This window comes from Danio rerio, chromosome 5 (assembly GCF_052040795.2).
Source record: "Danio rerio strain M-AB ecotype USA chromosome 5, GRCz13ab, whole genome shotgun sequence".
Classification (NCBI taxonomy): Eukaryota; Metazoa; Chordata; class Actinopteri; order Cypriniformes; family Danionidae; genus Danio; species Danio rerio.
Window position 1 is genome coordinate 43,690,699 of NC_141025.1, and position 23,199 is coordinate 43,713,897.

Here is a 23,199-nt window from a genome sequence, read left to right on the forward strand (position 1 = left end):
GTGACTAGTCGAAACGGTTATCTCTTATTACCATTATATCTATACGGATACATGACGCATATTTTAGAGATATCTACATCATTAGAGATATCTTCATTGAGTTTTGACTAGTCAAAATACATTTACAGAGATCTCGAATTTCTAATTTTCATTCTGACTATTCAAATTATAATTGTCACTCGTCAAAATATAATTAGAAATATATTTAAATATATTTATAGATAGTAAGAATAAAGGTTGAAATGCTAAAAAGGCTTGCCATAGGCGGCCGCATTTACGTTAACCGTGGCAGGCGCATTTAGCTGTGGCAGGTATCCATTTTACCCCTGCAGCAGTATGTCAAAAACTTATATAACGTCCATACTTATTTGTATATTGTTATCACCGGAACTAAACCGAAAAGAAAATGAATGAATGAATCTCTGGTATTAAGCAGTGGGTTAAGAAATCACTTCACCTTTGAAACCCTGAAAAATAATGACGATTCCCTACATCACAACCATCTTGGATCACCTTGGGAACCCGCGTTCTAATAATGACGTTACAGAACGCGGGGTTCTCAGGCGCACACACACACACAGTTTTCAGTAGTAATCTTCCAATTAGTTCAAGCACAAAAAGTATTTACAGCTGTCAGATCGAGTTTGTGAAAGAAGCTCAGTGCGAGAATTATCGAGATTTATCAGCTTTGCTATTTTAAATTTCCATATTTACTTGTTGTTGAAACTAACAGAAATGGAGTACATTTGGAAGATGATTGGTTTTTTTAAGGGGGAAACAAGCAATTGTTCCCGCCCTGAAGCAGAAAACACCAGCTCAGGTGAGTTTACTATGACAAGACTCTTCATTTCTCCAGTTCTAATTTAATAAATGTGGTCCTTAAAATACAGTTATACACAAAATACACAAAACCTGCAGTGGTAATTGTCTAGAACTGTGTTGTTTTTGTCGTATGTAATATTCCTGTAATGAACTGTATAACTTTCATATATCTCTAATATTTACCACAGTATTTTGTGTACTGTAATGTTCTCCTGGTAAAATGTAGTATTTCACATTTTTGTAGTATTTACCACAGGACTTTTTGTATTGTATGTAATATTCCTGTTGTATTCTTGTGGCAATGAGTTGATATATTGCCTCATGAAAACAACAGAAAAATCACATGCATAACTTTAAACTGTTGTGATACTCCACTATAGAAAGTATGTCACAGATAATCACTTGTCATTGTCTTCTAGGAAAATTTTAATACCATAAAAAATATAAAATCTATTTATGTTGTGAAAATTGAATAAACGGTTTACTGTATTTAATCCACTTTAGGAAGCAGAGACAGAAAAAGAAAAGTCGACGAAGCTTTCCAGAATGATGTAAATCAGGAGGACTTGATGCCAGCAAAACGCCATAAACCAGCACAGTTCCCTGATGACAGTGATGAACCCAGCACCAGCTCAGGTCAGTTTACCATGACAAGACCCTTCATTTCTCCAATTCTACTATGATCAATTTGGTCCTTAAAATACAGTTTGTAAAGTTGAGCAATATCACATGACTGTTGTTACTTATCGTGATTCAGAAAGAGTGTCATGGGTAATAATTTAAAGCCATCTCTCACAAAAATATCCTGTGGTATTCCATATGATAAATCAGAAGAACAAAAAATTGGTGGTTATTGTGTAGTACTGTGCTGTTCTTGTGTAAGGTATTGTTGCATGTAATATTTCTGTAATGTTCTTGCAGTAAATAATAGTATTGCTTTAATGTGTTTTTAATATTTACAACAATACTTTGTATACTGTACAACAAAATCCTGTGGTAAAACCTACAAAAATGAGAAATTAATACCCCATTTACCACATTAAATTTTAAGTAAATTAAGTAGGATCAGTAAAGTAGGATCAGTAAAGCCCCTCTGAAGCCCAGTTTAAAGTGTTAAATTGGGTTTATGCAACCGTTCAATTACACAAATGTGTAAAATGCCTAGAAACAACCACAGTGTCTAAAAATCCTTTTGTCTGAAGAAACTCTGTCACAGAGAACATTTTAATACAATAAAGATGATAAAATCTATTTATGTTATGAACATTTTATGGAAAACACATTTTGTATCTAATCCACTTTAGGAGGCAGAAAAAGAAAACTCCAGGTGACTTTTCAGGATGATCAGGAGGACTTGATGCCGGCAAAACGCCGTAAACCATCACAGTTCCCTGATGACAGTGATGAACCCAGCACCAGCTCAGGTCAGTTTACTAACACAAGAATACACTTTTCTTCAACTTCGTTAAACCAAAAAAAGATGATATTTTGAAGAAAGCTGGAAACCTGTCTTCATTAAATTCCATAGTATTTTTTTTTCTTGTCGGGGTTGAGGGGGGCTGGTGTTTGTGGGAGTGGAGATTGGCGGGAGTCTGATAATAGTCATTAAAAAAAAAGACATATGGAGTGCAAAACTAGCACTCAAAAAAGCATAAATCTGGTAAAAATTGGTAAAACAACAGGCATTATATATTAACTTAAGGGGAGAAAGCCGGTAGTTCGATGTGAAATCAGACATTGAGGAACCCTCATACAGCCAAAATGGCCTAATCCTCATTTCATAATTTACCTCTGCAAATATTCAGCTGAGAGATTGGTCGTTGCAAAGTTTTGACTATTTAGGGTCACCCTATACCAAGTAGTAATGAATGAATGAAGATTACTAAAATAAGTGATCATCTGTAATTAACCCTTCCATATTTTGATCCACTTTAGGATGCAGAGGCAGAAAAAGAAAAGCCAAGGAAGCTTTTCAGGATGATGAAGATCAGGAGGACTTGATGCCGGCAAAACGCCATAAACCAGCACAGTTCCCTGATGACAATGAAGAACCCACCACCAGCTCAGGTCAGTTTACCATGACAAGAACAAGATTGTCTAGTACTGTGTTGTTTTTGTCGTATGTAATATTCCTGTAATGAACTGTATAACTTTCATATATCTCTAATATTTACCACAGTATTTTGTGTACTGTAATGTTCTCCAGGTAAAATGTAGTATTTCACATTTTTGTTGTATTTACCACAGGACTTTTTGTATTGTATGTAATATTCCTGTTGTATTCTTGTGGCAATGAGTTGATATATTGCCTCATGAAAACAACAGAAAAATCACATGCATAACTGTAAACTGTTGTGATACTCCACTATAGAAAGTATGTCACAGATAATCACTTGTCATTGTCTTCTAGGAAAATTTTAATACCATAAAAAATATAAAATCTATTTATGTTGTGAAAATTGAATAAACGGTTTACTGTATTTAATTCACTTTAGGAAGCAGAGACAGAAAAAGAAAAGTCGATGAAGCTTTCCAGGATGACGAAAATCAGGAGGACTTGATGCCGGCAAAACGCCATAAACCAGCACAGTTCCCTGATGACAATGAAGAACCCAGCACCAGCTCAGGTCAGTTTACCATGACAAGACCCTTCATTTCTCCAATTCTACTATGATCAATTTGGTCCATAAAATACAGTTTGTTAAGTTGAGCAATATCACATGACTGTCGTTACTGATTGTGATTCAGAAAGAGTGTCATGGGTAATAATTCAAAGCCATCTCTCACCAAAATATCCTGTGGTATTCCCTATGATAAAACAGGAAAACAAAAAACTGGAGTGGTAATTGTGTAGTACTGTGCTGTTCTTGTGTAAGGTATTGTTGCATGTAATATTTCTGTAATGTTCTTACAGTAATTAATAGTATTGCTTTAATATGTTAGTAATTTTTACAACAATACTTTGTGTACTGTAGTAGTGTCCATTTTAATATGGTAATAATTTAACATTTTTGTAGGTTTTACCACAGGGTTTTGTTGTACTGTATGTAATATTCCTGGATTCTTGTGGTAATGAGTTGATATTGCCTCATGAAAACAACAGAAAAAGCTTAAATCTCTTTGAATGAACAAGCTCTTATCTAATTCATTTGATTATTTCTTCATTAAGTTTCAAACAACTAGAATAAATCATTTAACAGAACTAAACTCGTTCTATTCTTTTCCATAAGACATGTTTCTGTTTTGCAAATCTAAAAGGTGGCTTGTTTCCTTTTTTTGAGTGTAATGAGTTAATATTGGCACATGAAAACAACAGAAAAATCACATGCATAACTCTAAATTGTTGTGATACTCCACTACAGAAAGTGCTGGGGTGATCCTGTCATATTTTGCTCAGTTTATTTGTTCTGTGGTAAATTTATTTTGTTCAGCAGGACAGTAGGATCAGTAAAGCCCCACTAAATCCCAACTTAAAGTGTTAAATTGGGTTTATGCGAAATGTGTAAAATACTTAAAAGCAATTACAGTGTCTAAAAAATTATTTTGTCTGTAGAAACTCTGTCTCAGATATAATCACTTGTTAATTGTTTTTAAAGAAACCTTTAATACAAAAAAATTATAAAATCTATTTATGTTAAGAAAATTTTATTTAAAAAAAATAAACTATTGTATCTAATCCACTTTAGGAGGCAGAAAAAGAAAACTCAAGGTGACTTTTCAGGATGATCAGGAGGACTTGATGCCGGCAAAACGTTGTGAACCAACACAGTTCCCTGATGACAATAAAGAATCCAGCACTAGCTCAGGTCAGTTTACTAACACAAGAACACACTTTTCTACAGCGTCGTTAAAGAGATATACTTTACCAAAAATGAAAGTTCTGTCATCATTTACTCACACTTTACTTGTTCCAAGCCTTTTTTATTTCCTTTTTTCTGTCAACCAAAATAGATGATATTTTGAAGAAAGCTGGAAACCTGTCTTCATTGAATTGCATAGTATTTGTTTTCCTGCTGTGGAAGTCAATGATTAGAGGGTTTCAGCTTTCTTCAAAATATATTCTTTTAGTAATAATAATCTCATAAAGGTTTGGAACCACTTGAGGAAGAGTAAATTGTGAGTAAAACATGACACGCTGAAAAACATAAATCTGGTAGAACTTGGTGTAAAAACAGGCTATATATCAACTTAAGGGGAGAAAACCAGTCGTTCGATGTGAAATCAGACATTGAGGAACCCCCATATTGCCAAAATGGCCTGATCCTCGTTTCGTAATTTTCCTCTGCAAATGTACTGAGAGATTGGTAGTTGCTAAGCTGCGACTATTCGGGTAGTAATACCGAGTAGTAATTACCGAGTAGTAATATGAATGCAGATTACTAAAATAAGTGATCATCTATAACCAACCCTTCTATATTTTGATCCACTTTAGGATGCAGAGGCAGAAAAAGAAAAGCCAAGAAAGCTTTTCAGAATGATGAAAATCAGGAGGACTTGATGCCGGCAAAACGCCATAAACCAGCACAGTTCCCTGATGACAGTGATGAACCCAGCACTAGCTCAGGTCAGTTTACTACCACAAGACCCTTCATTTCTCCACTAAATTTGGTCCTTAAAATACAGATTGTAAAGTTGAGCAATATCACATGACTGTCGTTACTGTTTGTGATTCAGAAAGAGTGCCAAGAGTGGGTAATAATTCAAAGCCATCTCTCACAAAAATATCCTGTGGTATTCCATATGATAAAACAGCATAACCAAAATAACTGGAGTGGTAATTGTGTAGTACTGTGTTGTTTTGTGTAAGGTATTGTTGTCTGTAATTTTCTTGTAATATTCTTGTGGTAATGAGTTAATATTGGCACATGAAAACAACAGAAAAATCACATGCATAGCTTTAAATTGTTGTGATACTCCACTAAAGAAAGGGCTTTGGTGATCCTGTCATATTTTTCTCAGCTTATTTGTTCTGTGGTAAATTTATTTTGTTCAGCAGGACAGTATTATCAGTAAAGCCCATTTTTAAAAGGGATATCACAAGGATAGGAGTGTCAAATTGGGTTTATGCAACCGTTTAATGACACAAATGTGAAAAATGCTTAGAAATAACCACATTGTCTTTAAAATCCTTTTGTTTGAAGAAACTCTCTTGTCACAGATTATAATCACTTGTCATTGTCTTCTAGGAAAATGTTAATTAAGTATAAAACATCAAATCTATTTATAATTTGAAAATAAAACATTTGTTGTATCTAATCCATTTTAGGACGCAGAGGCGGAAAAAGAAAAGCCAAGAAAGCTTTTCAGGATGATGAAGATCAGGAGGACTTGATGCCGGCAACACGCCGCAAACCAACACAGTTCCCTGATGAAAGTGAAGAACCCAGCACCAGCTCAGGTCAGTTTACTACCACAAGAACACACTTTTCTTCAGCTTTGTTAAAGAGAAATACTTTTCTGTGGTAAATTAATTTTGTTCAGCAGGATCACTAAAGCCCATTTTTGTTAGAGATATATCATGAATAGGAATGTTAAATTGGGATTTGGAACCATTCGATGACACAACTATATAAAATGCATAGAAGCAACCACAATGTCTTTTGGTTTGAAGAAACTGTTACATATTATAATCACTTGTCATTGTTTTCTAAGAAAATGTTAATTAAGTATAAAATATCAAATCTATTTATAATTTGAAAATAAAACGTTTGTTGTATCTAATCCATTTTAGGACGCAGAGGCAGAAAAAGAAAAGCCAAGAAAGCTTTTCAGGATGATGATGATCAGGAGGACTTGATGCCGGCAACACGCCGCAAACCAACACAGTTCCCTGATGAAAGTGAAGAACCCAGCACCAGCTCAGGTCAGTTTACTACCACAAGAACACATTTGCAACCATTCGATGACACAACTATATACAACTAATATATAATACACAGAAGCAACCACAATGTCTTTTGGTTTGAAGAAACTCTGTTACAGATTATAATCACTTGTCATTGTTTTCTAAGAAAATGTTAATAAAACATAGAATATCACATTTATTTACATTATAAAAATTGAATAAAAAGTTTATTGTATTTAATCCACTTTAGGGGGCAGAGGCAGAAAAAGAAAAATGGTGGAAGCTTTTAAGGATGATGAAGATCAGGAGGACTTGATGCCGGCCACACAGCATAAACCAACACAGTTCCCTGATGGAAGTGATGAACCCAGCACCAGCTCAGGTCAGTTTACTTTCACAAAACACACTTTTCTTTAGCTCCACTTTCAGTAAAGAGATAGTTTTCTGTCTCATCACTGCTGACAATGAACTGAAAAGTTTCCAACAACTTTCAAATACATGTAACTGAGATAACCTTCAGGTTAGAGACTATTTCAATAAGAGCACAAGAGATTTAGAAAATATAGAACCAACATCAGTGTGGGTATTTGCAGAAACTTACAAAAAGAAGGTGAATAAGAAATTAGTATCAATAAACTATTGCTGTCTGACATCAGCAAAGAAACACTCAGCCATGTATATGAAATAGAAATGGGAAAAGGAAGCTAATGTAATTATAAGAAAAGAGGTATGGTTATCTATGTGGAAAACACACATGATCACAATTAACCCAGATTCAAGGGAATTTATTTGGAAAAAATAAATATTTTCCAACTTGTAATAAAAAATGGTGAATGCTGGAGAAAATGTGGAAATGCAATGGCTGATCATTTTCACATAGTTTAATATTGTAATATTATTCACCCATTTTGGCAAGATCTGAAAATAGAGATAAAAACAATAATGGGATTGAATCTGGAATGTAATTTTAAAACTATGTACATGGAAAATAATTCTTCAAAATAACAAAAAATTATACATATCTCCTTATTACACTGCTAGTAGTGCTGTGCGTCATTTGTTTAACCCTTTAAGGTTACGTGCTGGCTGACTGACTGACAGGTGCGTGATGTGTGAGGCCAGCAAACACGATGTATAGCTGTTTCACTTTACTTCAGGACACATTAATACCGCTCTGTAGGTCTTCAAAAATATTCCTAGCAAATGTAATAAATATTGGAGACATACTTGTTAAATAAATGCACTATATCGTTCTTCAGCATTGTTTATTTGAGAGCGCACAAGAAGATCTGCACTTGAGCAGCATATTTGAGGGGTTGTGCAAGAAGTTTTGTGCATGAGCAGAGGAAATCAGCGCGCAAGCAAAAAGATTGGCATGCTTAAAGGCTATTACATAAATGCGATCTCAAGTTGTAATACTGCGCTCACGACATTTGTCATTGTAATAACGCCACAGGTAGTTGGTAGATCTGTATAAAAAAGGCCTGCTTTCACAGCTGGAAAAAATCCTACAGGAAACACTGCTTAGGAATTTAAATAAGATTGTATCCAATAAAGATATATATGAAGAGTCCAGATGCAAAACCCTCTAAACCCATCAGACCACTTTTTTTGTAATAAGCTTTTTCTATCAAACACCTATAATTAGGTTCAAACAAGTCATTTTCTAGATAATGAAAAGGTTATTGGTTAGTAAATGAAATAACTTTTTTTTTTTTCAAAAATGTCACTTTAGACAATTCTTTGGTTTTTAACAAGGTATATTTTCTTTTGCGTTAAAACCAGCTAAATCCACTTGTGCTTTTTATGCAAAACCCTGTAAATCCACAAATTGGGACAAAAAAGTATAATTTGTTGCAAAATCACTAAAGAAGCAATTAGAAATTATTTTACCAAACAATAAACACATACACAAACCTCCTAAAATTAAAAATACAGAAATCTGTCAAGTAAGTGGCAGTTCATTCCGCTGTGGTAACCCCTGATAAACCAGGGACTATAAGGAAATCTGTCAGGTAAGTGCATTAATCAATAACATTAAAATTGACATTACTTACATCTTAACATTATCATTTCTGAATGACATCCTAACTTCTTTCGTGAAACAATGTTGCCGTTTAATGTAAAGTAATTCGGATTCATTTAAAGTAGCGTCACTGCGTAAAAAAACATGAATGCATGCTGCACTTCTGACTGTAAAGTGTGTTTTCTTTTTCTTATAATGCACAGAGTTTTGAGGCAAGGGACATTTTCATTTGCCATTCACTGAAATTCAGACAGGCTCATGAACTTCATCAAACTCCATCTTTTAAAATCTAAATTAATAAAACAGTCTGCTCATAAAAGCCCACGTATCAGAGCACTGTTACATTTAAAACATTATTCGATTCACAGCTTCTGATTGGTTCTCGGGACATAGCGGGTTTTGCTGTCAAAGGCAAGTGGCGTTTAGAGGCTTTTGCAAACAAACTGTTATTTCTGAATGTGTGGATGCTGGGATTTAGATGATTTGAAGCACAATTATTTGCTGAACATGTACTATGTCTAAAGCATTTGCTTTATGTCATTAGCTCATTTTTGGCGGAAGTGACGTTAAGCGGCTTTTGCATCTGAGCCCTTTATATATAAAAAAAGAAATAGTTCAGCCAAAAGTGAGGATGCTGAAATTGTTTGTTGGCTATACACAGCTTGACACAAACAGATATGCTGATAATGAGACTGAACGCTATGAATGCACATGCCCTGATCTGCTCATCCACAGAATAGGCAAAGCATTATTGTAGACAAAGAATCAGCAGACTAAAATGTAGATAAAAAGATATAAAATAACCAGAATTCATTTATGTTATAAACCACTACTTTGAGCAATTCCTTCATTAGATCCAGAGTTCAGAGCCCATGCTTTCAGGCAAGTTGCATGGTGCAGCAGACCTGTCAGATTCTGCTTGTGTCAAGCTGTTTTCATTGATGAAATCAACACTGAGAATATAAATATTGTACAAGTAAAATAAGCAAAACGTATTGTGATATTCTTATTGGTTAACACACACACACACACACACACACACACACACACACACACACACACACACACACACACACACACACACACACACAAAAACAGTTTGAAGTGTTAGTTGTTGTTGAGTGATGTGACATGAACTATTGACACTCCCTGCTTCTTTTTTTGGTTAATCTTTTACCATTTGAAAGTGCCTTCACATTTTTAATAGTTGAAAATATTATAAAATATAACAGATATTGTGAAAGATTAAATCCCTGCTACATAGATGCTTGTCTGACAGTCACAGATCATGAAGAGTGAAACTTAAATGTCAAGGAGGGTGAATTTGTTCAAGCATGTCAAAATATTTACCAAAAACATTTTTATTTTCAGTTACAGCATTAATTACATGAACGCATGCAATATACCGACTGAGGGGGAGAAAACCAGTGGTTCGATGTGAAATCAGACATTGCGGAACCCCTTTATAGCCGAAATGGCCTGATCCTCATTTCATAATTTACCTCTGCAAATATTCGACTGAGAGATTGGTAGTTGCGAAGTTACTGAGTAGTAATGAATGAATGCAGATTACCAAAATAAGTGATCATCTGTAAATAACTCTTCCATATTTTGATCCATTTTAGGATGCAGAGGCAGAAAAAGAAAAGCCAAGAAAGCTTTTCAGAATGATGAAAATCAGGAGGACTTGATGCCGGCAAAACGCCATAAACCAACACAGGTCCCTGATGACAGTGAAGAACCCAGCACCAGCTCTGGTCAGTTTACTACCACTAGAACACACTTTTCTTCAGCTTCGTTAAGGAGATATACTTCACCAAAAATTCTGTCATCATTTTCTCACACTTTACTTGTTCCCAACCAGTCGGTACCAATAGCCTAGTGGTTAAGTGTGCCGACATATAGCACCATGGTGCTCATGGCGACCCGTGTTCGATTCCCGACTCGAGGACCTATGTCGACCCTTCCCCTCTCTCTGGTCCTAATACTTTCCTGTCTGTCCTCCACTATTCTATCCCAGTAAAAGGTGAAAAAAACATAATTATATACTTGTTCCAAACCTTTATGATTTTCTTTTTTTCTGTCAACCAAAAAAGATGATATTTTAAAGAATGTTTGTGGGAGTGGAGATTGGCAGGAGTCTAATAATAATAATAAAAAAATAAATAATCACATATGGAGTGCAAAACTGACACTCAAAGCATAAATCTGGTAAAAATCTGAACACGCTTTTTAAAAACATGAATGCTGGGGGATTCTTTCACTTCATTTGGGAGACAATTCCAAACTTATGGAGCATAGAACCTAAAATAGTCCTGCCAGATCGCATCAGGAATACAGAGTGAAATTCTAAAAGTCCAGCGCTAGAAGAGCGTATAGCAAACGGTTTGGATTATATTTTGATAAGCAGTCACTAAAGGGGTGAAAACCAGTAGTTCGATGTGAAATCATGTGGAACCCCCATATAGCCAAAATAGCCTGATCCTCATTTCGTAATTTACCTCTGCAAATATTCAGCTGAGAGATTGGTCGTTGCGAAGCTTTGACTAATCGGGTTCACCCTATACTGAGTAGTAATGTGAATGAACGCAGTAGAGCTGCACAATTTATCGTAAGAAGATTGCAATCTTGATTCGACCCCCTAGACGATCTTAATTCAGCATTTCTACGATTCTGTCAATCATATTTTCAAGTTCAGGAGAGAAGCAATGATGGTCGCACAAGTCCTCACATTGTTTTACATACGTTGTTCAGCAACATGGACACCTCCAAATGGTGTTTAAAGTCACATGCTGTATTTACAAGATACAATTCACCTCAAAATGTCATTTCTGTCTTTGTCATGTTTTTGTGAGTGCAAAATCATTCGTGACGTGAGCTGACCGTCAGCTGTTACCACAGAAAGGGAGAGAGCGTGGGCGCACGCCTCTTAGTGAAGTTTACTTAGTGAACAGAACCTGCATAAGCTGTGAATAACAGGTAATAAAGTTGTAAATAACAGTTTGTGGCACAGAGTGATCGTTTGGAAGTCGCGCGGGCAGTGAACCGCTCTTAGCAGTGAAAATGAAACCGAAAGCGTGCACAGTGTTGCCAGCCCAAACAGTATCCAAAACCAGCCGAAATGCAAAAATACCCACCCAGTCTTCTGTATTCACGAAAATGACGTCAGTGACAGATTTAAAGCAGAAAACGACAGATTGTAAGCATATGTCTGAAGCAATATTTCAACATCAGAACTATCATCAGCATTGATGACCAGGACAAATCTAAAGTCTGTTCAAGTCCACCATTCCAAGTCTATACAAAATTAAGCATTTTAACTTACAGTACAGATACACAAAGCCTATTGCTGTTTTACCACATGTTTGAGAATGACAATAATAATAGCCCACTCATATCATTCTTTATTTTACATCTACAGACTCGTGAGAAAATCCTGATCTTTATTTTAGGCAAAAAAAAAATTTCGATTCTCATTTTAGCCAGAATTGTGCAGCTCTAGAATGCAGATTACCAAAATAAGTGATCATCTGTAATTAACCCTTCCATATTTTGATCCACTTTAGGACGCAGAGGCAGAAAAAGAAAAGTCGAGGAAGCTTTTCAGGATGATGAAAATCAGGAGGACTTGATGCTGCCACCTCAGTTCCCTGATGAAAGGGATGAACCCAGCCCCAGCTCAGGTCAGTTTACAATGACAAGACCCTTCATTTCTCCAATTCTACTATGATAAATTTGGTCCTTAAAATACAGATTGTTAAGTTGAGCAATATCACATGACTGTCGTTGATGATTGTGATTCAGAAAGAGTGCCATGGGTAATAATTTAAAGAGCCCATATTATACATGAAATAGGGTCATATCTTGGTTGTAAGGGTCTCCAACAACAGTCTAATATGCATGCAAGGTCAAAAAACACTTTCATGGTCTTATAATCTGCATTTATTTTTACCTAATTATCCCAGCGACTCCTGTATGAATCGTCCAGTGATTCATTTGTTCCCAAACCCCTCCTTAGCGCGGAGCTAATCTGCGCTGATTGGACCGATGACAGTCTGTCGCGATTGGTCGACTGCCTTCAGTCAGAGAGGGAAATGGCCAATAGCTAATCAGCAATTTAAAAAGTAATCACAGTTCATACACGCTCGATAGTGTAGGCGTGGATTTTAGCTGCCACACTATGGCGAGTGGATAGTGCCACGGATAACCGAACGAAGGAGACAGTCGTGTACTCGCCATACCACACACACACAAAAACACACACACACCTCCGGATGACAACGCTCCCGCTTCAGCCCGCACCCGCCAGGTTTTAGCCTGAGAACCCGCTCCGTTTTCTGCCCGCCGCGCCCGGTCCCGCTAGAGCGGAGAACACAACCAAATATCACCCAGTATACAGTCCAGACAGCCAAGCTGTCTGTATAAAAACACACACACAGCACAAAGTACACAAAGCTTGTTCGTTCGTTCGTTCGCTCTCTCTCGCTCTCTCTCTCTCTCTCCCCGCGCCAGATTTCTGCGGCGCGGGAATACATTTCCGAATAAATCGCGGGAGCAGAACTCTAGCACGGAGCTCCATAAACAAACAGCACGCGTCGCGTTTTTAACGTGACTTTGCACGCGATAAGATAATATATCCAGTTAACCTGATACAGTACACGCGGTTACAAGTAACAAATCACAACTAAATACATTTGCAAGCTAGAGTAAACGAGGCAACAACTTTAACCGCACGTACTTACACTTGAGAAATGGAAGAAACCCATCCTGACGTCCATCAGTTACTCTTTACTGATCCTTCCTTTAACAAACTCAGATGAAGTATTCTTTGTAGCATGTAGCTTCCAGAAGTTTCCAACTGCTTGGTTATAATGCTGATGTTTCATCTTTGGGTAGAGACTCAATATAATGTCCATCTGCAGTGTGACTTCAATCGACCGGCATGTTTGTGTGCGTGTGTTTGTGGGTGTGTGTGTGTCTGGGTTTCTGCGTCAGAGGGCGGGGCCTCAGGTTTGAAATCTCCCGGGTTTGCGCGTGCACGTGAATAACTTGGTTTCGTTCGTACGTCATGGCGAAACACCTAATGAATTGGTATCAAGGCGACTCGTTTGAAGCACTATGAGTCGACTCTTTTATAGATGAATCAACCGTTTTAAACACTGTATTCTTACAGATTTAAGCCTTAGCTGGATACTTCACTTCACTTAGAGCTGTGTTACACACTACATGGAGGGGAATTTTCAAAAACCCATAATATGGGCTCTTTAAAGCCATCTCTCACAAAAATATCCTGTGGTATTCCATATGATAAATAGAAGAACAAAAAACTGGAGTGGTAATTGTGTAGTACTGTGTTGTTTTTGTGTAAGGTATTGTTGCATGTAATATTTCTGTAATGTTCTTGCAGTGAATAATAGTATTACTTTAATATGTTTGTAATATTTACAACAATACTTTGTGTACTGTAATATTCTCCAGGTAATATGTGGTATTAAATTCACATTTTTGTAGGTTTTACCACTGGGTTTTGTTATACTGTATGTAATATTCTTGTGGTAATAAGTTTAAAATTAAAGTTTAAAGTTTAAAATACTTTTGTTTGAAGAAACGGTAACAGATTCTAATCACTTGTTCAAATAAAATAAAATTTAGAATATGAAATGTATTTATATTATAAAAATGACTAAACTTTTTATATATTTAATCCACTTTAGTTGAAGAAGCTTCTCAGGTTGATGAAGATCAGGAGGACTTGATGCCGGCAGCAAGCAGTGAACCATCACAGTTTCCTGATGAAATTGAAGAACCCGGCACCAGCTCAGGTCAGTTTACTTTGATAAAAACAATGTTGGTGTGTTTACATGGAGCCTTTAAATTGGTTTAAAAGTTTAATTCGAATGATAAATGCTTCATATAAACACCTCAATGGAATAAACATGGTCAAACCAAATGAAATTGTAATCAGTTTGAAAGGGTGGTATAAACCTTGCCATATTTGAGTTTTGTTGGATATATTCAGGAAGCATGTTTTCTTTGAGCTGATCCAATTAAAAGTTCAGTTCGTATATCTGAATGTTTTTGTTTTTGTAGTTTTGTATTAAATAACAAAATTGTGTTCATGTGTAGGAATATTAAAAACTGTGTGTATGGAATTCATCATGATGTAGAATTAGATCAAATCAGTGACATGATAATTGTAACCAAACCATGAGACCTGTGAAGGTTTAGACCCCTAATAAATAATATCTGTAGCTTAATGTGTGTTTAAGTCATGTAAGTGGAAGTGGGTGGAGTCAGGGGTGAACGCGATTCAAGGAATGTTTATGCTGAAGAATGGAGGTGCTGGAATGGTGTAATAAAAACAAGCTAAAATTATAAATGATGGGTCCTGTTCATCTCACAATAATAAACCTTTGTTCATTGTAATCCACTTAAGGAAGCAGAGAAGGAAATGCTGAGCAACATTTTCTGGATGATGAAGATGATGATTCCTCCTACGACGAGGATCCAGATTTTTGTAGAAGAGACACCGGCCCAGGTCAGTCTTCTATCGCAAGACCTCACATTTCTCCTGTAATTTGTGTAACATGGTATCATGTTTCTCCTGAAAAATCTCCAGTAAATTCTGTATAGTTTTGAATAGTGGTGGGCAGAGCGAGGATTCATGAAAAACTGAAACAGTCAAAGCAAATGTGTCTCTACAGTGAAATCTGTTGGTCTGAAACCGCTTTGACAGAGAAGCAGTTGAGGAAATATAATATGTCGTGTAAAACATTCATTCCATCAAGTGATTGGATTGTGGATAATGTTCACATCTGGAATGCAGTTGTCATGAGTTTGAATCCAGGGCAAAGCATGTAATAAACATTTAAAATATGTGGTTTCATAGTTTTGTTCTTGTAATGTGTTCGGTCTGACATATGAATAAACTCTTTGTAAATAAATGCAAAGTTTAAGAGAAAGAGTAGGTAGGTCCACAAGCCAGGATTTGAACTCAGAGCATCTGCAATGTGCTGTAGTTACAGTACATGTTGCCGCACTGCCCACTAGGCTGTGTGCGATTGTGTGGATTTTCAGTCAATCAAATGCAGATTTAGAAAGGATGTCAAGTCTCGGATCACCGAATGTATGTGACACGTGTGTTTTAGATCAGTGTTTCAATAGTGCTGAGCAAAGGTTAATCACGGTTAATCACGTCTAAATAAAAGTTTGTTTTGACATAATATATGTGCGTGTGTTATATAACATATATGTAGTGTTGGGGATAACGCATTACAAGTAACGTGAGTTACCTAATAATCTTACTTTTCTAAGTAATGAGTAAAGTATTCAGTAAAACTTTTGAGTTACTATTTGAAAAAATGTAAAGCGAGTTACTTCTTAGTTTAATTAATTCACTTTTTAAATAATAAATTGCTGAATTCAAATTAATGTTGAATGAGAATTTTCTCTCAGCAGAAACAGACAAAAACCAACAATGGAGAGTCTTACATTTCAGTGATGGAAATATTCCCATTATTCTCAAAACATGGAAGAAAAGGAAAAGGGGCTCGTACACACATAGAGAGACACGAACGTGCTGGTGAAGTGTGTGTGTGGGTGTTTATAGCAGTTTGACTAATAAATATGAATTTGTAGCTAAATCTATGTAAATCGTTTGCATGCATGTGTCTATATATATAATAAATATACTATGATTAATCGTGATCAATTTTTTCCCAGCACTAGTTTTGAAACATCTGCGCTTCGGCATCTGGAGGCCAAAATGTCAGTTTTGGCATTTTTAAGTTTTATATTTTTGTCAGTAAGCAAACACAGTTTTATAGCACGCTGAACCTCAACAGAAATATATTCTCCTACTATCACAGTAAGACAAAAACAGAAATGAGCAATCCTGGTAAACTGTCATAATCCTTTTGTTTGTTTTTCAGGATCTCCTCTTGACAAATATGAGCTTGGAAGGAAGCTGGGAAAGGGAATCTATGGCACTGTCTACGTGGCAACACGCAAATCTGATGGAAAAAAGGTAAGTCACTTTTGCGGCACATGTTGTTTACTTAATTTTTTCTTCTTGTAAAGGAAGTGGTGTGCATATGGACGCATGTCCATGTTGGATTATACACATGTATTATTGGATTTATTATGATTGTTTTTTTCATTGCTTTGGGGAAAAAATATTAATATTTTGTTTCTTTTGCAGGTTGCCCTGAAATTCGTTTATATGCCGAACTGTTACATGAATCGGAAAGTAAGTAAACACAACACAATGAATATATCTGAATATGTGTTGAATCTATATTAAACACATTATTTTATACAGTTATAATTGTGCAGATACATTATACAGTTCACATGCTCTAACCTTTTTCTAATATTTTTCTCTAGCCTGGACGTGTCTTTTACCCGACTTCGGAGGCCAGAATATTGCTTGAACTGAAGAAGCCTTCCTTATGTCCCCACATCATAGAGTTGTATGACTTTTTTGAAGTGGAGGAATATGATGTTTTGGTCATGGAGTACATGCAGCCGAGTATGACCTTGACTGCATTCTTCAGGAGAAACAATGGTCCCTTGACTGAAAGTGTAGCGCGACTCTTGATCCTGCAGATCCTAATTGCATTAGAACACTGCCTGGAGCATGGCATTGACCATAGAGCAATCTATGAAGAAAACATCCTGGTGAATCCAAAGACCCTTCAAGTCAAGTTGATTGGTTTTGGCTGCAGTGATTACATTGCGGGCGACTTAAAACCGCACGCTGGTAAGATGCTTTTCTCTTCACCTCTCCTGCTGAAACCTCTGGTATTGCTGGTCACCGGCAGTTCTAGATTTTACAATTCATGCTGGCTGTTATGCTGGAGAATTTGCACTGATTGTTTTTTTATTTTTTAATGCTGCTTATTAATATCCCAGCTTATTGAACTCCTACTTTTACACTGACCACTTGTAATGAAATAGTTTTGATGGCTTAATTATTATAAATTGCTGTTCTACTCTTCTAACTCACAAATCTGTTGCTTACAGGATTTGACCAAATCTACTGCAAATGTATGTGGCATTCTCGTCTAGTAGAAGTTGGTTTCTTGAGGAATGCACATTTTGCTCTAGAAGAAACTGTTGAGTGTGTGGCAAGACTCCTGGCAAGGATGGTGAATGGATATTGGCCCCTTCGCTCTATGGTTGAGTATCCAAGATTTCACCCCAGTGTATCCAAAGGTGAGACAATAACTTAACAAAGTGCTGTTCAGATATAATTGGACAGTGTTGTCAAGACTGTAAAAATGTGAAATTAAGTCTAACTTCATATACAGTTTTCATGTTAGGCATGTGAGAACATACAGGATTAATCAATTCTCTCCATTTCTACAGAATGCAGAGATCTTCTGAAAATGTGCTTCGGTTTCAATGTTGACGATGGACCCACTTTGGAGGATATTATTGATCATAAGTGGTTCAGCAAAAAGATAGACACCTGATGGACAGAAACCACTGGCACACTCTGGTAGGCTTATTGACACTTCTGGTGGCACATCTGGAGGGCTTGATCGTGGATATGGTGCAGGTCCAAGTAGGTCACCAGGCAGATGTTTAGACAGCCAATAGGATCAATGCAGAGATTCGTCTATACCTTTAATTAAATGACACAACATCTGATGCACAGAAGCCATTGCGCCTGTTAATATGCTTGGCGACTGGTGTCAGTGGATAGCGGCATGTGCCACTGGAGCTTGTGATGTGCGCTGATGCGTTGCGTCCTGTGTCACTGAGATTGTCGCAGTACATGTCGCTGTGTGGCTCCTCTAGTGGTGACTGACAGCTCCTGCTGCTGCTGCTGACGATGCTGACTGCTGACTGAGCATGAAGTAGGTTGTGTAACACACACACTTAACAACAGAACAATATTTCATTAATAATATAAAAACCGCCAAAAATAATATTTATTACATTGCAGAGTTTGTTTATACAACATACTGGGCTTAGAAATATTCATATTATTACTGCACTTTAATGCTAAAACAGCGTAAGATAATTTGTTTAAAGAAAAAATCTGAAAATAATGTAAAATATGTAGTTTGGTTTAATTAAAAATCACCAAATTAGAGATTTTACTTAAGTGTTTTATTATTTTGTCGTTCACTAAACATACTGTAATGTAATTGTGGTAATGTCAGCAACACTGCTTATAAAAATGAAATATAATGCAAAAAGATAGAAATGATAATTATAAAAACTTATATAAATTATATTAGAATTATAAAAATTCTGTAAATTAAAATGATCATTTCTAAGTTGTAATTTGAAGATTTGAGAATGCACAAAAATTATAAAAAACATATTTGAAAATAATTTTGATTGAAGCAAAAACAAAAAATAAATGTGTAATTTTTGAATGTTTAGTTTTCATTTAGTTCATTTCACAAAGTAGAAAGTGCAAAAACATCAATTTGCATGAGAAGTGCAGTTTTATACAAAAGTTTTACATGAATAACTAGTTGCTTTCATTTAGTTTCATTTAATTATCCACTGGAAAAAGTAAAGTGAGGAATTACTGGAATAGCTGTACGTGATACAAAATCCTAAATAAATGAACTAATACATTTAAAGGGACATGAAACTAATTTTAAAATACAGAAGCCTAATATTGTTGTACAAATGAACACTGCAATGTACGTCGACATCACTTTGCATTTTCAGCGTCACACATGACAAAAATGAATATTATTAATATTGTCATAATTGAACTTTATCACATAATTCACTTTTTTGAAACCACTAAAAAATAGTTTTGTTGTCATCTGGTGTGACACCCTTATTTATTGTTTATTATTATATTAATTATATATGGTCATTATATAACTAATGCATTAACTAGTGTGTTCAATAATGTATTAATAATTAACTCTAGTGTTTAGTTTACATGTGAGATTTAGTATTGCTGATTAGATGGGTTGTTCATTGTCAGGTCAGGTTATCTAATCCATGATCAAATGCATTAATGTATGTGTAGGTAAACGTTATGTAATTATAAAGAATGAATGTGAAGTGGTGCATTAGAAGACGAGTAAGTTAACATTAACAAATAATATGTAGTGTTGAATAATAGTCATTTCTCAGCATCAGTTCGTGTTACATCATGTATTAAATAGCAGATTAATATATGTTTAGTTAACATTAACAACGATTAAGTGTTGCATAACTGATGTGTTGTTCACTGGTAATTCATGTTACCTAATGCAGTAACTAACATTAACTCATACTCCCTTATTGTAAAGTGTTCCCAAGACATTTATTATTGTAAATTAGTTATTCAAACTATGTTTTATATGCTTTTAAAATATTCTTCAACTTAGAAACACGTGTACATATAAATATATAATATATAGTTTATTTAAATATTTAGATGAAATTTATATAAATATATTTTTAAAAGAATTACAATTTCACAGGAGGGCTAATCATTTAGATATTTTATAATAATTTGAATACTATATGATTATTATTTTGTTATATATTATATCATTTTGATCTGTAGTTAATATAATTGTCATACAATATTGTAATTATATTTAATATTAATATAATATGAAATATTGTTCTGTCGTTGAGTGTGTGTGTTACACAACCTACTTCATGCTAGAGATCTGCAAATTTGAATCCCGCTCCCGCCAGGTTTTAGCCCGAACCCGACCGCTCCCGCTTATATTCAGCATTTTTTGTCCCGCTGCCTGCCCCACCCCATTTTCTACCCGCCGCACCCGATCCCGCTAAAGAGGGGGGGGGATGAGAGCAAAACCGAAAACCACCCAGCTATACAGAGTCCAGACAGCCTATTACAAGCTGTCTGTATAAACACACAACACAAGCATACACACACACACACACAAGCACGAAGCACACACACACAGGCAAAGCTCTCTCATTTATGCGCACACACACACACACACTTCTCATACGCACACACACACACACACATACACACACACAGCAACAACGAAAAACATAGCATAACGCTGTCTCATTCATACACGTACATATGCTCGCTCGCTCGCTCGCTCGCGTGGGTTTGGCGCTATATTGCTATATATTGTGGATATCCCGTCCAAAATACAACCAGTTATCGACCGCTCCCGCGCTTTTTTCGAAAATGTATTCCCGCGCCGCAGAAATCTGACCTCTGCAGACCTCTACTTCATGCTCAGTCAGTAGTCAGCATCATCAGCAGCAGCAGCAGGAGCTGTCAGTCACCACTATAGGAGCCACACAGCGACATGTACTGAGACAATCTCAGTGACACAGGACGCAACGCATCAGCGCACGTCACAAGCTCCAGTGGCACATGCCGCTATCCACTGACACCAGTCGCCAAGCATATTAACAGGTGCAGTGGCTTCTGTGCATCAGATGTTGTGTCATTTAATTAAAGGTATAGACGAATCTCTGCATTGATCCTGTTGGCTGTCTAAACATCTGCCTGGTGACCTACTTGGAACTGGACCATATCCACGATCAAGCCCTCCAGATGTGCCACCAGAAGTGTCAATAATCCTACCGTCCATGATGGATACTCATACTCATCAAACCCTCCATCATCCAGACTACAGCTTCACCCATTTGTATTCATCTGAAGTGAATGTAACTGAAACTGCTTTAATGATGATGTTTGTATTAAACTGAAGTGAATAAAACTGAACTTAATTGGTTTTGATTTAAGTAGAACTACAGCAGCATTTGACCTCCACTCTCCTAAAATTGATTTCATTCTCGATTCTTCATCTATGTTTAGCTGCTTTGTCACAGTCTACATTTTAAAAGTGCTCTAGAATTTATAATGTCTTGACTTTGTTCTCAGTATCTGTTCCTGCACCACACGGCTCTTAGATAATCAGCTTGATAGATGAGAGCTTTATGCATGAACTGTGTGGCTGACGGTAATGTGCAATATTGCAATGGGTTAGCTAGCTAGCAAGGTCAGCTGTGATCTTTTAAGTTGTAACAATAACACTATGAATGCTAGTATTATAATGTTGATTAGTCATGTGTTAAAGGCATTTGCATTATGGATAATATCTAGATTTAATGGCAATACTACTTTTGAATTCAGAAAACAGTGTATTAGCGAGCACCACCATGTTCTATGGTAAGTGAAAGAAGAAAAGGTCAGAACTGGCTCTTCCTGCTGTAAAATGAGGATGAGATGGGTTTTAGTGACCATGAGAATGATGCAGATTGAACATTTGATAAAAGCGGTGATTGAGACAGTTCAAGTAAGTTAGCTCTAGACAGGCGTAGTATATAGTATAATATATGTGTAATTCTTCAACTACGGGCACTTCAAGGTCCTTTGATCATATATCCAAATATATATATATATATATAATTTTGTTCAAATTCCTCTTACTTTGTCAAACTAATAATAAAACCTACTTAAAAAATACTAGCTTTTTATTATATTTTTTCATATTATTCAACCTCCTTTTAGGTTTCAAAATCACTGTTTTCACCTTGTCGCACACCCAGAGTTTTAAACTTCAACAATGAAAATAACATTTAAAATATTATTTTTCTGGTATCTATTAATGTATCTTAATGAAGCACTAGTGAAATCATTTAAATATATTATAGTTATTAATGTGAGACTATTATCATTATTACTTTTTTATACAATATATCAGTGTCATTTCCACCACAACACTGTAATGTCGCTTTAAAAAGTTTGTGTGAGATTATTTAGGTGGTTTCTATGAAAATGAATAGTGCCATCTGAGAACATCTTCAAGATGGAAGGAATTTACATTTTTATCAACAACACTTGAAGAAAAATGAAGGTACTGCTTGAGAAGGAAATACATTTATTCTACATCATTTCCAAACATGCTGAACAAAATGAAGGTAAATAAGAGTGTTTTGTATACATGAAAGGCTAGTATCAACTCAAAGCTAATCTGTGAAGCTATTTTTCATTTTTTCACAATAAACTGTTGAAACGTCATTTTTACTACTGTCATTTCCATCACCACACACATTTAAAAAAAATATTTAAAAAGTTCTCATCACATATTAAAAGTGTATTCACAATGTATAAGTTCATGCTCTATTTAATATACAAATTCAGTTTATTTGTTTTCTAATAATCTCTTAATCAAATTAATATTCAATTTTAGAGTGTGACAGGTGTACAATTGGAGGAGCAAGGGGAGGGATGGGAGGGTCAGACCAGGGAGGATCAGAAGAAAACGTCCAGGGGGGGTTCAGGTGCCCCGGCAGGAAACCAGGTTGTAGCCGGAGGGTTCGTCCCGAGTAGCGAAGAGGCACAACAGGGAGGAGCGGGAGGGATGACCCAGGGACAATCCAACAGGAGATACAAGGCAGGAGGTCTGTGGGGAGCCGGCTGTATGAGAGGCAACTGGACTGGAATCGGCTGAGCTGGAAGCAACTGGACAGGAGCTGGCGGGGCTGGAGGCAACTGGACTAGAGCGGGCGGGGCTGGAGGCGGCTGGACTGGAGC

General features: G+C 36.1%; 2 protein-coding genes across 14 annotated transcripts in view; one reads left to right on the forward strand and one right to left on the reverse strand.

Annotated features, from left to right (window-relative positions):
- The window catches only part of LOC141385583 (uncharacterized), a 607,868-nt gene that overhangs the window by 218,066 nt on the left and 366,603 nt on the right, over window positions 1–23,199 (reverse strand). The window lies entirely within an intron of this gene.
- LOC147844103 (uncharacterized) lies at window positions 512–19,053 on the forward strand. 9 transcript variants are annotated; one of them, XM_087253903.1, is made up of 19 exons: window positions 525–820; window positions 1,327–1,458; window positions 2,127–2,246; window positions 2,758–2,889; window positions 3,318–3,449; window positions 4,509–4,628; window positions 5,255–5,386; window positions 6,089–6,220; window positions 6,554–6,685; window positions 6,918–7,049; window positions 10,319–10,450; window positions 12,260–12,376; window positions 14,408–14,515; window positions 15,130–15,231; window positions 16,625–16,719; window positions 16,894–16,941; window positions 17,079–17,454; window positions 17,718–17,909; window positions 18,063–19,053. In XM_087253903.1, the coding sequence occupies exons 1-19, from the start codon at window positions 736–738 to the stop codon at window positions 18,167–18,169; spliced, it is 2,526 nt and encodes an 841-aa protein (XP_087110029.1). In that variant the 5' UTR covers window positions 525–735; the 3' UTR covers window positions 18,170–19,053. The 9 variants fall into 9 exon arrangements, 6 of the variants coding, with proteins under 6 accessions (XP_087110034.1, XP_087110029.1, XP_087110032.1 ...); XM_087253906.1 differs by lacking the exon at window positions 6,089–6,220; XM_087253905.1 differs by lacking the exon at window positions 5,255–5,386.

What these genes read in the sequence shown, in the direction of transcription:
- LOC147844103 (XM_087253903.1), top strand. Translation starts at nt 736, where the DNA reads ATGGAGTACATTTGGAAGATGATTGGTTTTTTTAAGGGGGAAACAAGC. An exon ending in AGAACCCACCACCAGCTCAG is followed by an intron (nt 2,890 to 3,317) that starts GTCAGTTTACCA and finishes AATTCACTTTAG; the next exon opens with GAAGCAGAGACAGAAAAAGA. An exon ending in TCACCCCAGTGTATCCAAAG is followed by an intron (nt 17,910 to 18,062) that starts GTGAGACAATAA and finishes CCATTTCTACAG; the next exon opens with AATGCAGAGATCTTCTGAAA.